At 60.0% G+C, this 14,116-nt stretch overlaps 1 protein-coding gene across 3 annotated transcripts in view; it reads left to right on the forward strand.

Annotated features, from left to right (window-relative positions):
• POU2F3 (POU class 2 homeobox 3) overlaps positions 1 to 14,116 on the forward strand; it is an 87,471-nt gene that overhangs the window by 60,590 nt on the left and 12,765 nt on the right. The window contains exons 1-7 of one of the 3 annotated variants that reach the window (XM_070426250.1): positions 4,055 to 4,139; positions 4,816 to 4,936; positions 5,237 to 5,339; positions 7,984 to 8,066; positions 10,235 to 10,417; positions 10,738 to 10,879; positions 12,306 to 12,442. In XM_070426250.1, the coding sequence (XP_070282351.1) occupies positions 4,913 to 4,936; positions 5,237 to 5,339; positions 7,984 to 8,066; positions 10,235 to 10,417; positions 10,738 to 10,879; positions 12,306 to 12,442 (672 nt within the window). In that variant the 5' untranslated portion in view covers positions 4,055 to 4,139; positions 4,816 to 4,912. Of the gene's footprint in view, positions 1 to 4,036; positions 4,140 to 4,815; positions 4,937 to 5,236; positions 5,340 to 7,983; positions 8,067 to 10,234; positions 10,418 to 10,737; positions 10,880 to 12,305; positions 12,443 to 14,116 lie in introns of those variants that run through there. The other 2 variants (XM_070426249.1, XM_070426248.1) reach the window with 2 other exon arrangements.

A 14,116-nucleotide genomic window follows, 5' to 3' on the forward strand; every position in this document is an offset into this window, starting at 1 on the left:
ACAACCCCCTTTCCAGAGTTTTTAACTCGAATTCATGGACTTACATGCCAGGGGGCTTAAAATGACGGAGTTTCACACATGTTCGCATTAGCAATGCTGTGTCCTAAGGACTGACGCCATTGCATTAATAACAGGACTGAGGAGCGAGTTGCATCTCCCGAGTAGGGGCGAGCCGGAAAAGCAGGGACTTTTTTTTTGGAAAGTTCCTTTTCAGGAGGTAGCAGCTCCCAGGGGCCCCCGCCTCCTGAGAAGCCACGAGTCTATTGAGGGTGTCTCCTGGCTGGCTGCACCCCTTTACCTGGAAGTGGTGCTGTCAGGGGGTCGGTTCCAGCAAAGGTGTGTCCAGGCTGGTCGGCCACAGGTCTGATGAGACCGAGGCTGGGTGCGGCCATCTATCTCCCCAGCTCTCCGTCCATCTGAGTGGATTACCTGCCTCCCCACTCCACCACTGGGAATACATTTTTAGGATATTTTCGTGAGCAACCTTTGCCAACCCTTTCTAAATCAGTTACAAAACAGAAACTCTTCCTCCTGCTGGGCAGAAAGATAGAAGGGGGAGAAAGAGAGAGAAAAACACACCTTGCCTGTAATTGAAGGCAGGTTGAGAGATGTTCGTGCTTTGAAATTCTCCTTCTTGTGAAATGTTTATGAAACATTTTCCACAAACGAGTTATGCAACTGGGACAACAGCTTTGATCACTTCCATGCCCAGCGGTGCCTCCATCCCTGCTGGCTGTGCTTCCCCTGGGGGGGCGGGGGGTCTGCGGAATGTCAGGGGGCAGATGAGCCCTGAGGCCCCCAGGCCCCCCAGGCCCCCAGTCCAGGGCCAGGAGGAGGGCAGAGTGTGTCTGGGCCGGAGCCACCTTCCGTCACCCGGTCTGTTCTCGCCCCTCCCTGGCCGCGTGGGATGCTTCGCAGAAAGCGCACCGGGAGGGAGAGGCCCGGCTGGTCAGGGCTCTGCCGGCACTTTGTTGGGTGACTCGGGGCCCCTCCGGGAAGCTCTCAGCCTCCGGAGCTGGGACGTGAACACTGGTCCCCACCCTCCAGGCGGGAGAGACGCCCAGCGAGGAAAGGGCTCTCCTTCCTGGAGCCGGGGTGTCGGGGTGTCGGGGAGTTCACTCGGGTTCAAGGGGACGATCAGCCTGAGCCGGCTGACCCCCGTCACTGCCCAGCAGCGCGGTGCGGGGGGCGCCGCACGGAGGCCCGGCCGGGAGGGGGGGCGGGGGGCGGGGGGGGCGGAGCGGGGGGCAGGACGCCGGAGGCTGCGCCCCTGCGGCCGGTGTGCGGGACTCGCGCCCCCCAGCGGCGTCTGCAAATGCTCTGCTTGCGTGAGAAGAACGCAGGGCCGGGCGGCTTCCCGGGCGGCTGTGGGCTGGGCTGGTTCTCACACGTCCCGGGGAGAGTGGGTTCCGGCCAACTCGCCTCCGGTCCTCCCGGGAAGCCAATGGGCTCCGCGCGGCGCCCTGTCGCCTCTCCGCCCGGCCACACCCGCCCCTGGGAGGGCGCCAGCCTGCGCCGCGGCGGAGCTTCGGTGCGGGACCCGCTCCGCCCGCCAGAGCCCGAGGCCCCGAGGCGGAGAGGCCGAGCGAGGCGGTGCGCGCTGATGCCCCCGCAGCGCAGCGCGGGCCTGTGCACTGGCCGGGGAGAGAGGGGCCCCCTTCGTCCTCCTTGGGGTGCTCGGGGCTGTCTTCTCTGGGGGCGACTAGAGCAGCTCATGCCCAACGGGGTGATGGCTGACGAAAGATGAAAAGTAACACGTTGGCCAAGAAAAAGCTCAGAAGAATAGCACTCGGGGTTGCCAGGCCGGCGCAGACGGACGCCCAAAGGAGCGCGGGGATGGACGGGCGCTTTCTCCCGGGCTGGGGGCGGGCAGTGCCCCCGGCTGGGAGGCTGGCCCGGCGGCCGGTGGGGGCTCTCAGGCCCGGGCCGGGGGCCGGGGGGTTGGGGGGGGCGGGAGGCGGGAGGCGGGCGCCGGGGGCCGGGGGGTTGGGGGGGGGGCGGGAGGCGGGAGGCGGGCGCCGGGGGCGCTGGGGGCGCTGGCGCGGGTCCGAACTGATAGGGCGCGGGCGGGCCCAGCGCGTGTTTTCCAGCCGCGTCAGCGCCGCCTCTTATCTCTGCCCCGCGCACCGGGACCCGCCGCTTGCCTGGCGCTGGAGCGCGGCCAGACTGCCCGCGGGGGTTCCCCTTCTCCCCACCCGCCCCTCCCGGCCTCACCGGTGGCCCCCGTTGCTGGGGGCGGGAGAGAAGGGCCCTGGGGGAGGGGGCTGGCCCGAGAGGCTTTGCTTCAGTGGAATCTCCTCGCAGAGAATCCTTAAGGTGTGCGGGTGCTGGTTTTAAATAAGTCGTTTATCATTTATTTCTAGCTTTTACAAATGTTTCTGTGTGATTTAGACTGAGAACTCCAATTTGTGGGGAAGAATTGGGGGTGCCGGAGCCTCTTAGACTGCGATGCCAAGAGCTGGCGGAGGAACTGAGGGGCGCGGGGGAGGGACCCCCCTGCGTTGTCGGAAAGCCCCTCTGCGCCCGCCACTGCCTCCCCCTCCCGCCTCCTTGGGTGCGAGGCGCAGCGGGGGCTGGTGAGACGGGCGTGGGGAGGCGTCCTCCCCGCTGCGCACCCGGGCTCAGGCTGCAGCCCCGGCCGGCCGGGCCGTGCGCACCCGGCACCGGCATGGCCCTCCTCTCTTAGGCCTGAGCGGGCGTCAGGTCGGACCCGTGCCGGGCGGACGGGGAGCTGAACGCCCGCGCAGTTCCTAGGAGGTCAGCTCCGAGCCGGGCCTGGACAGCGGCCCCCCAGCCCCCACCCCCGCGTCCGGGACGCTGGAGCCGGTCTGTGTGCGGCCACCTCCCTCCCGGGCCTGTGTCTCCGTGGCGCCCCCCCCCCCCCCCCCCGCCTTCCACAGGCTCAGCTGTGAGTGTGAGCTCCACGGAAGCAGCAAAAACAGAGCAGAGGTGCCAGGGTGCCCGCCCGTGAGAGCCCCAGCGCAGCCCGAGGACACACACGGGCGGTGAGAGGTGGTTCGGTCCCGGCCCCTCGCCCCGTCCTCTGAGCTCAGCGTCGCCGCGCTGCCCGCCACGGGCCTCCCGCAGGGCGCAGGGCCGCCGAGGCCAATCCGCAGTGGGTGCGGGGCTGCGGCTGCCGGGCAGAGGCTTAGAAGCTTGGAGACCACGCGGGCCCTCTGGCTGCAACTGCCGCAGGGCCGCGGGGGGGCGGGGGACACTCCCCACCTGCAGGGAACCGGGCAGGGGTTTACGGGGCCACCTGCAGGGGCCGCTCAGCTGCAGGGAGGGGGGGCGGGGGGGGTGCCAGGAACAAGGGGGCTGGTCTTCAGATGAGTGGTTCCAGATTTGGAGACGTTGTGGACAATGACAATCTGAAGAGGGGGGGCGGGGAAAGGGTGCTGATGTGCTCCGTGAGGGGGGCTTTAAAATATCAGGGTCACCATCACTTCATGAAAGAGAGTCTAACCCCCCCTCCTCCAAAGACATCCTCTCAGGCTCAAAACGAAGTTTCAGTCACGCAGTGTCCTTATTCTTTCTCATTTCAACAAGGAGCAGCACAGCCCCGGCAGCCTGCGTGCTGGGACTCGGGGCCACGCCCTCTGTCCCCCCAGCTTCCCGGCCTGAGGGGCACACACGCAGGAAACTCCAGATGCACCCAGTGGGCTCTGAGCTGGCTCTTTTTAAAATATATATACATATTATCGATTTCAGAGAGGAAGGGAGAGGAAGAGATAGAAACATCAGTGAAGAGAGAGAACCATGGATTGGCTGCCTCCTGCACGTGCCCCCCCCCCCCCCCCCCCCCCCCAACCACCACCACCCCGGGGACGGAGCCTGCAACCCAGGCATGTGCCCTTGACTGGAATCCAACCGTGACCTCCCGGTTCATAGGTCGATGCTCAACTCCTGAGCCGGACTGAGCTGGCTCTTTATTTTCGGACTTACCACTCGCCTCCTGCCCTGATCTCTAAGTTTCCCTTCCTGTTGGCCTGGGATGCCCAGACTGAGCCTCCCCTCCTGCCTCCACTTACAGATTAAAACCGGAGGACCTCAGCGACTCCCTGCAGCAGACACTCTCGCACCGGCCATGCCCCCTGAGCCAGGGACCTGCCATGATGCCTGGAAGCCAAGTGTCTGGGGTAAATGCCAGCCCTGCGGGGAGCCCTGGCACTCCTGGTGGGGCAGTGGGCTGTCCCCAGCACAGTGCGTGGCCCCTGGGCGCAGTGAACCTGTATTCTCTAAAGAGCCCCTGCAGAGGGTGCAAAAAGAGGTTGGAGAGCTGGGGTGGAGGTGAGGTTCCAGAACAGTCCTTTTCTTAAGTAAGCTTAGCTCGTTATAGGAAAGGTGAGGTGTCTGCTTTACAGGAGAGAAGGAGGCAATCCTGCAGAAACAGCGGCCTCGCCGCCGGGGCTGGGGCCTGGCCCTGCTCGTGCTCGGGGAGCCTGGGACGCAGCCACGGCCGCAGTTACAGGTGTTTCTGTCCTCGATGCCCCCTCCTCCCGCAAGTGTTTACGTCAAAGCCAAACTGGAGGGGGTCCTGGCCCAGGGAAGAAGGGGGTGTCCAGGCACAGCCCACAGTGTGTGAGCAGGCATTCATGTGGGGAGCTCCTGTCGGGCCTGGCTCACCGGGGAGGAGAGAGGCCCCCCTTCTCTGGCCGAATCTAAAACGGGATGTGCACCCACTCCTCTGCTTGGGAGGAATCTGGGGACTGGGATTTCCAGGTTCTGGGCTGGTGGGAGGAGCCCCGGGATATGGACTTTCTATGGAACCCAGTGGGGTTTACCAAGAACCAAGAACTTGCTGCCTTCCTCCAGGAAAGACGGTTCGGGCCCAGAAACCGGCCAAGACTTGGCTTCTAGCGTAATAAAGTGCCATGAGATTTCAAAAACTGGACAGTTGGGACTGCATGTCATGTTTAGAGTAAACGTCGGAGAGGTGAGAGTACGTAGGCTCTGCCCCAGGGGAATTCGCAGTCTCGCTGGGGGACAGGACTGACACACACGTTAACAACAGGCCAGGCTGTGGTGACAGCAGGTTGCCAGGCCTCCTGGCTGCGCCCTAATGACATCAGCATTAACGGAGCAGCGACTGCGTCCCAGACACTGGGGACATGCAGGGCACAGACCAGGTCACTGCCGCACACTCCCGCGTCTGAAGACCCGGAACAGATGGGCAGCGGGCGAAGGGGCCGGTCTGGCGTGTGGGTCCGGTGATGTGTGTCTCTCTCCCGCGCAGGATCTGACGTCCCTCCATCCCCTCCAGCAGCTCGTGCTGGTTCCTGGCCACTTGCAGTCCGTCTCGCAGTTCCTGCTCTCTCAGAGTCAGCCGGGGCAGCAAGGTGAGACCGGCTCTCGGCTCTCGTGGCCCAGGTGCTGCTGCTGCTGCTGCTGCTGGCCCCGCTGCTGGCCCCGCTGCTGGCCCCGCTGCTGGCCCCGCTGCTGGCTGGGCGAGGGAGCCGGTGGGATCTGGGCGAGGGGCTCAGCCCGCTGGTGTTAAGATCAGCTTTTCCCGATCACGGCCTGAGCCAGGGACCCTGTCCTTGCCCCTCCAGGCCGTCACCTTCTCTTCTTCCCTCTCCCATCTTCTTTGATTTCATGGCCACTTGAGGCTGAGGGGAGGGGGCGGGACCTGGGCAGTGCAGGAAGGAGTGGCTCCTGGGAAATGCCATGCAGACGCCCCAGTTCTCTCCACGTCCCTCAGGAAGCCGGACTGTGAGGCCTCAGTGGAGCAGCAGTGCCACCTACAGGCTTCCAGGTTTTCTTTGGCCAGAACTTAACCTCCATATAACCTGTCCAAGAGCAAGGGCTTAGAATATTTATAATAATTGTGCCCTCACCGGCTTGGCTCAATGGATAGGGCATCAGCCTGCCAAAGGGTCCTGGGTTCGATTCCGGTCAAGGGCACATGCCTGGGTTGCAGGCTCCTCCCTGGCCCAGGCCCTGCATGTTTCTCTCACATCGATGCTTCTTTCTGTCTCTCCCTCTCTCTTCTGCTCTCTCTGAAAATCAATGGGAAAATACCCTCAGGTGAGGATTACCAAACAAACAAATAAATAAAACACAGAATGTTTATCATCATTGCTAACATCGCTTAAGCATGATGTGCCAGGAGCTCTGCTGAGTGGTTTTCCTGATTTATTTTTCAAAACAACTGTGTGCACTGGGTACTCATATTATGCCTCTGGTAACCTCCTAGAAAGTTTCAGAATTGTCTGTCTAAAACCCTTGCTCCTGACCCTCTAACGCCTATATCCTCTCTGCCACCTCTCTGCCTCCTATATCCATCAACTCGCCCAAACAGGATGGAGGAGTGTAAGCTCCAGAATCCAGGACCAATGGAGCTGCGGTCCTGCCCCGCGCCGGCTTGCATCCGGCCCCACCCTCGGTGCCGGCATCTCGGGTGTCACCATCATGATGAGCCAGAATGTATTTGAATCTTGAAGCATTTGTCTCGGCAGAATAATACGTATCACACTCCTGAACTCGGTATCCTGTTGGTCGACAGTGATATGAAATTGGCCCAGGCATATAGCCAGTGAGGCCAACATAATGCTGAGCAAACAACCAACAATTAAAAGCCCAGTTCAAAATCTGGAGTCAAAAAGCTCATTGGTAAAAATTACTAGCTGTGTGTTCTTGGGAAACTCACCTTAACCTCTTTGAGGTTTTATGTCCTCCTCCATAAAAAAGTAAAACTCGACCTCCCAAGGTGATGGGATCGCCTGCAATAAAGCACGTGAAAAGGCTTCCGTCACTTCAAAACACAACGTGAATGCTAGGTTACGGCTAGCACTCCCCGGCCAGCGTTCTTGCCCATTTATTTTAATAATAAAACACCGCCCTGGCCAGATTGGCTCCGTGGATAGAGCATTGGCTTGAGGACTGAAGGATCCCAGGTTCGATTTCACTCAAGGGCACGCACCTTGGTTGCAGGTTGGTCTGCCCCCTGGCCCTGGTCAGGGCTCGTGAGGGAGGCAACCAATCGATGTGTTTCACATCAATGTTTCTCTCTGTCTTTCCCTCTCTTCCACTCTCTCTAAAAATCAATGGAAAAATATCCTTGGGTGAGGATTAACAAAAACAAACAAACAAACAAAACCAAGTCCTGAGTTTTTTTAGACTGAGGAGCATAACATTTAACATCAGCTGATGCTCTACATCAATGACCTAAACCAGCTTGGGGACCACAGAGACCCTGAGGCTGAGCTCTGTGCTGAGCGATCGGGGTGACCCCCCTTCTGCTGTGGGGTGTGGTGGCCCTGCTCCGAGTGGCAGCGAGAGGCCTGGCTGTGACCTTCCCTGAGGAAGACACTGGCGTGACCACCAACCAGGAGACTCCTACGGGGACACCTGCCGGGGGAGGGCAGGAGAGCGGGGTGAGCAGGGGAGTCCCACCACCAGATGGAGTCTCAGAGGCCTGGCTGCTCTCCCTTCTCTCAGGCCTTCCCCGACGTGTGAAGTGTCTGGCCGGGGGCCCCGCCAATGGCCCATCCACGTGTTCTGACATCCTTGCAGACGGCGGGGCCTGTGGAGCTGTCCAGGCAGCAGGACATTCCCAGCTGCAGCTGGAACCCTTAGTCCTCACACCCGCATCTCCTGCCCGCAGGGTCTCTCCATCCTCCCTCCTTCTGGGCTCCCCTAGCCCTGATGTCCACCTCAGAGCAGATTGCTGGGTCCTCAGCCTCTGCCCTGCCCTGGGCAGGCAGGCAGGCGGGCTGGGGGGAGCAGCAGGACTGGTTTGGGGACTACTGTTTACATCTGCTTCTCCCTGAGTCTGCTCTGCCTCGGGCTGTGTGTGGCGATGCCTGGCAGCGCCCATGGGGCCTCTCCAAGGGGCTTGAGGTGGGCTGGGACTTGGTTCATTAGCGGGGAGGGGGGGGGGGGGGGAGGAGTAAGGAGAGCTGTCACGCTTCCAAAGCTGCAGGGGGTGTTTGTCACGTGGCCTGGGTTTCATTCCTTTGACCTTTGTCCTCCTCTCACCAGGTCTGCAGCCCAATCTTCTCCCCTTCCCACAGCAGCAAAGCCCCCTGCTCCTCCCACAGCCTGGACCCGGCCTGGCATCCCAGGTAAGCCCACATGTCCCTGGTTTCCCCCAGGAGTGCGACAGAACTCAGCCCGTTGGTCTTCCTTCAGCCCCTAGCTGGGTTCTTGCCTCCCTGGGACGTGGGAGTAGCCGGCATGCACCCTGATGGTAGGCTGGCAATGACAGCCACAGTCAGGGAGGGTGGCCCCTGTCGGTGGTGGAGGCTGAATGAGGACTAGTGACCAGCTCCTGGCCTAGCCCGCCCCATAGTGCAGGCACTCCCACCCCCAGCCAGACCCCAGCACAGTCACCTCAAAGCCAGAGGCCAGCTAACTTCCCCAGAGGCCACAGTGATGGCCAGCCCAGCCTGGCGCTCTTACGCCCCGAGGGGAGACCACAAAGCCAGTGGCTCTTCCTTGCACCCAGGCCAAAGGTGGCCTCATGGCGGGGGCGGGGGGGGGGGGGGCGCGGCACGCTTGGCAAGAGTAGCCAGGCTGTGCTGTGGCTGCCGCTCCTCCTGTCTGCACAGCCGCCTGAGGTGGTTCTGCAGAAGTGGACCCCAAGGCCCCTTCTCTATGCTGAGATTCCCAAGGATCACTAAGGGCCCTGGCTTAGGAGGCTAGTCACGGGACACCTGGGTGGACAGCGCCACCTAGTGGCTCATGGGAACGGGACACTAGAAGCATAAGCTCCTTGCTTTCCTCCAGGTGAGCTCTTCCATCTCGGAGAGCATCCTGGACAGTGTGATAGTGACTGGCTTAGGGTGATGGCAATGAGATAGAGGTGAGGGGCGAATGAGAGATGTTTGGGGAAGTTGAATCAATTCAATTTGGCATCTAATTGGATGTGAAGGGGGAAAGTGAAGGTCTAGCAAAGAACTTGGTATTTGTCCGATGCAAGAACAAATACACAAATGAAAAGGAAGTCTCAAGAAGACAGAGCTGTGTCCTGAGGGTCTGGTCTATGTCGACAGCATCAGATCCATCACCATTTTAAATGATTCCATCCCAAAGGCCCTTCGCTGGGGAGGAGTCCTCAACCTCCTTCCGGTCCTTTACTTCCCCATCATAACAACGCCTGTCGTCATGGTAACCCCGAGTGTCTTCGATGAGAAAAGGCAGAAAGCTAGCCCCAGTCTAGGAGAAGAATAACTGAGAAGGAGAGAGCAGAGGGTGGACTTAGGCCACATTGGCCACATGGGCAGTGGCCCTGCAGTGGCCCCTCGGCCTGGGTGGCCTCCCTCCTTGGGGATGATCAATGTCTTCAGGTCTAACGTGCGCCTGAAGTACAACGTATGCCTGGGTACAACATGGATTCTAGGATTAAAGATCCATTTTCCTATGAAAATAAACGAAAGAAAAAAGTTCTCCTGACAACCACAAATGAGATCACAGTGCCTTTAGAGAGCACTAAAATGCCTTTGATTTTTTAAAAAAAAAAAAGAGCAGCCCTAGCCAGTTTGGCCCAGTGGATAGAGCATCAGCCCATGGACTGAAGGGCCCTGGATTTGATTCTGTTCAAGGGCATGTAGGTAGGTTGCAGGCGTGATCCCCGGCCCAGGTCAGGGCACGTGTGGGAAGCAGCCATTGGCATCAATGACTCTCTCACAACAGTGTTTCACTCTGACTCCCCTCTCCCTTCCACTCTCTAAAAGTCAATGGAGAGACATCCTCGGGTGAGGATTCACCAAACAAACAACAAAAGCCAAAACCAAAGCATCCTAATGAGTGAAATGGGTGGTTTAGAAGGTAAAATGCCAATCACCGGAGTTTGACATCGTACAGAATTCTGTTAAGGTGACAGTGTCAGGTGTCCCATGTTATCTACAGTTCATGCCTGCTCAACACCTCAGGACTTTGCTTTGTGGGTAAAAACAGACCAAGCAAACAACCTTTTGCTTGTCCTGAGATTTCTCTTTGGAATCTGTAGACAAGCCTGCTGGCTCCTTTTATGGTGGAAAACCCACAGGAGGGAGATAGCTTTCCCAAGTCGGCCAGTCACAGACCGAAACCCAGCGGACTATGGCCGGCCCACTTGCTGCTTCGCCCCCGCTGGCCTAGGTGACTGCTCCCCTTCATATAAACGTCCATTTCCAATATAGGCGTGCAGTCAGCCAGGACCAGCCGTCTGCTAAGCCGCCTGTTAGTAAACGTCGGCACTGCCGTTGCCATGCTGACTGTCTGCATCTGCGTGGCCTGTGCTCCCTCCTAGGCCATCGGGCGCCCGGGGCTGCCGGGACCCTCCTTAGACCCCCACCTGGAAGTGCCCCAGCATCTCCCGGTGCCTAAGCATCTGCCTGGTTCTGGGGGCGCTGATGAGCCCAGCGACCTGGAGGAGCTGGAGAAGTTTGCCAAGACCTTCAAGCAGAGGCGCATCAAGCTGGGCTTCACACAGGTTTGGTTCTGTGGGGGAGACGCAGGAGACAGGGCTCCTCGAGGCCAGGTCTCAAGAGCATCCTGAGGCCGGGCTTGTTGGGGGCGAGCCCATCCTGCGCCTGTGGCATGAGCCCTTTGTGGCCCTGAGGACACTGTGGTGGAGGGGAGAGAAATGAGAGCCAGGCGAGGGCCAGGTCTGTGGGCACGGACCCTCAGAGTCCATAAAGAGAAATAAGGGGAGCCACCTAGAAGGGAGCGGAGGGGACAGGTGGTGCTCGGGTGGTGGGTGTGGACCTGGCAGAGTAGCGGCCTATCTCTCATCCCCCTCCCTGCCCCCAGGGGGACGTGGGGCTGGCGATGGGGAAGTTGTACGGCAACGACTTCAGCCAGACCACCATCTCACGGTTTGAGGCCCTCAATCTGAGCTTCAAGAACATGTGCAAGCTCAAGCCGCTGCTGGAGAAGTGGCTGAGCGATGCCGGTAGGCCTCCCACAGGGGTGCAGGGTGGACGGGCCCTGGGACAGCCTGCAGGGGAAGGGGGCGACTTGTCGGTGCTGGGTTTTAGGCGGTCCATACCCCACACTCCTTCTTCCTTCCCCTGAGTCTGGAGCCAACTGAGAAATGAGACACAGGCACAAGGAGAGGAGCATGCCAGCTGCGTGGCTCACAGCTCCCGTGGCCATGGAAACGCGCACCTGCTCCCACCCCACCCGGAGCCCCAGCCTAGACCTCAGGACAGCTGGCAAGGATGGAGTTGGGTCTGCCAAGCAGGCACATCTGCCCAGGCTGCTGGCGGGACCAGGGCTCGGTCAGGGGAGAGGGAGGCGGGCTCTTGAGCCACTGGAGGAGGAGGCAGCAGTCCTGACAGGGAGAGGAGGTCGTTATGTGGCTGATCCTGAGAAGGCTCTCAGAGGGCAGGGCTAGGTGAGCGAGACACACAGCACACAGTTCGGGTAGGGAAAGCCTTACAGCGGGGGTGGAGTTTGCAGGGAACTGCAGTCCGTGTGGAGGCCGGAGGCGCCCGCAGGGTGGGGAGGTAAGCCTCGGGACAGTTTGGAATCATGAGCGGAAGAGTTTGTTGTCAGGGACAGAGCTTCTCAGCTACGGCACCATCAATAGCTGGGGCCAGATACTCCTGTGCTGTGGGGGGCCATCATGTTTAGCACCAGCCTCGTTCTCTACCCACTGGATGTCTCCAGATAATGCCAGGGGTCCCCTGGGAGAGTCTCGAGGGGTACCAAATCACCCTTGCTTGGGAACCACTGGTCTGGCTGAGAGGGAACGAGCAGAGCCAGGGCCAGGGCCTCTGTTTGGTGGAAGTGAAGGTGGTGGTTACCGTGGAAACGGGGAGGCGGGCAGCAGGATGCCACCCCCTTGAAAGTCCTTCCACTTGGAACGTGGGAAGGGCAAGGACACCCCCCAGACGGTTCCTCCACAGCTTTTACAGCAGCATCGAAGCGAGGGCTATGGTCAAAGGGCCCGAGGGTCCTTGGGGAAGGGCCTTAGAGATCATTTCTAGGGGGACCCCCATTGGAGTCCCGAACCTTCCTAGGGAGACGCCGGCCTCTGAGTCAGGCTGCTGTGGCTGGCACTTGCACAGAAGAGCAAACCGCCTCCGACCAGCTCAGCCGCTCACCCTGTGCTGAGCTCCCGCCGAGGCGGCTACAAAACAACTCGGGGATCTCCTCCCGGAGCTCTGGCTGCGCCCCCCCAGCCCACCCATGCCCGGCGGCTGGGTGTCCTTGGGCCGGACCCACACTGGCTCTCCCCTCGGAGCCAGGAGCAGAGGCCGTGTGGGGCCGACCGCTGCCCTGCTGGGGGAGGCCTGTCCGGAAACGGCCCCTGCAGAGCCCCCAGGAGCAGAGGCGCTGGACCGCAGTCCGCTCAGCCTTCTCTCCTGCTGCAGAGTCCTCCCCGGCGGACCCTGCAGTGAGCACCCCCAGCTCCTACCCCACCCTCACCGAAATGTTCGGGAGAAAGAGGAAGAAACGCACCAGCATTGAGACCAACATCCGCCTGACCCTGGAGAAGAGATTCCAGGATGTGAGTGGCCCCTTGGGGCGGGAGCGGGGGGGGGGGGGGGGGGGGCGCGAGCGGCATGTGTGGGTGACCGGCACATGTCACATGTAAGCCCCTTGGCACCAACCCCTGTAACCAGACGCCTGTTGTGGGAAGAGGCTAGAGAGCACACACTCCCCTCTGTAGTCACCCAGGTGTGTGAGTGACAGTCTGCCTGTTATCTCACATCCCAGGAACTTCCTCCCCTACTGACCCTTCTTGCCCTGATGCCTATTTGGGGCCCATCCCCCCTTCCACTGGGAGATTTAAAGAATGGAATATTGCCCTGGCTGGTGTGGCCCAGTGGATAGAGCCTCAAAATGCAGACTGAAGACTCCCGGGTTTGATTCCAGTCAAGAGCACACACCTGGGTTGCGGGCTCAATCCCCAGTAGGGGGCGTGCAAGAGGCAGCCCATCAATGATTCTCTCTCATCATTGATGTTTCTGTATCTCCCTCTCCCTTCCTCTCTGAAATCAATAAAACTATATTTTAAAAAAAATGGGATACGGATTCCCAGAAAAGAGTGTAGCTCTATGTTCAATTGAAGTAGAGGGAGCACAGCCAGGGCATTGTATAGAAATTCTTTACTTTCTGTGCATTGTTTTATATTTTTCGAATTATCTACACTAATAAAAGAGAAACATGGTAATTAGCGTATGACCGCTACCCTTCCCATTGGCTAATCAGCATATCCTTATGCAAATTAACTGTCAGCCAAGATGGCAGCCGGCAGCCAGGCAGCTGGAAGCGAACATGAGGCTTGCTTGCTCCAGTGACTGCAGACTCCAACGTTCCCTGCCTGACTTGCCGGCCTCTGAGCTGCAACTCTAAGAAACTTTGTAACAAATATAGAAGCTAAACAAAACCCCAGAAACAAGCTTTCAGCCAGCTGGGATCTCAGAGCTGGAGTTATACGTTGTTTCGATTATAGCAGCGGAAGCCTCAGAGCTAGAGCCAGAGCTAAAGCTGGCCCAGAATAAAAAAAAAAAAAAAGAAAGAAAGAAAAAAAGGAGCAGTTGGGAGCTTCAGTCAACAACCGCCAGCCTGAAAGCAGCCCTCAGCCCCTCACCCAGACTGGCCAGGCACCCCAGTGGGGACCCCCACCCTGATCCAGGACACCCTTCAGGGCAAACCAGCCGGCCCCCAGGCCTCTATCCTATATAGTAAAAGGGTAATATGCCTCCCAGCACCGGGATCAGCGAAGCCGAGAGGCCTCCTGGCACCAGATCAGCATTACGGGGGGCAGTGCCCAAACCCCCTGATCGCCCTGCAGCTCTGTGTGTGACAAGGTGCAGCGCCCCAACTCCCCCCCCCCACACACACAGGCCCTGCTCTGTGTGTGACAGGGTAGAGCCATAACCTCCCCATTGGCCCTGCCCTGAGTGTGACAGTGGCGGCGCCCCAACCCCCTGATCGGCCCTGCTCTGTGTGTGACAGGGGGCGGCGCCCCAACCCCCCCCCCCCCACGGGCCCTGCTCTGTGTGTGACAGGGTAGAGCCATAACCTCCCCATCGGCCCTGCCCTGAGTGTGACAGTGGCGGCACCCCAACCCCCTGATCGGCCCTGCTCTGTGGGTGATAGAGGGCGGCACCCCAACCCCCTGATCCGCCCTGCTCTGTGTGTGACAGGGGGCAGTGCCCTAACTCCCCTATCAGCC

The sequence above is a fragment of the Myotis yumanensis genome, unplaced genomic scaffold (assembly GCF_028538775.1).
Source record: "Myotis yumanensis isolate MYYU_CA2020_CCGP unplaced genomic scaffold, mMyoYum1.0.hap1 SCAF_10, whole genome shotgun sequence".
Lineage (NCBI taxonomy): Eukaryota > Metazoa > Chordata > Mammalia > Chiroptera > Vespertilionidae > Myotis > Myotis yumanensis.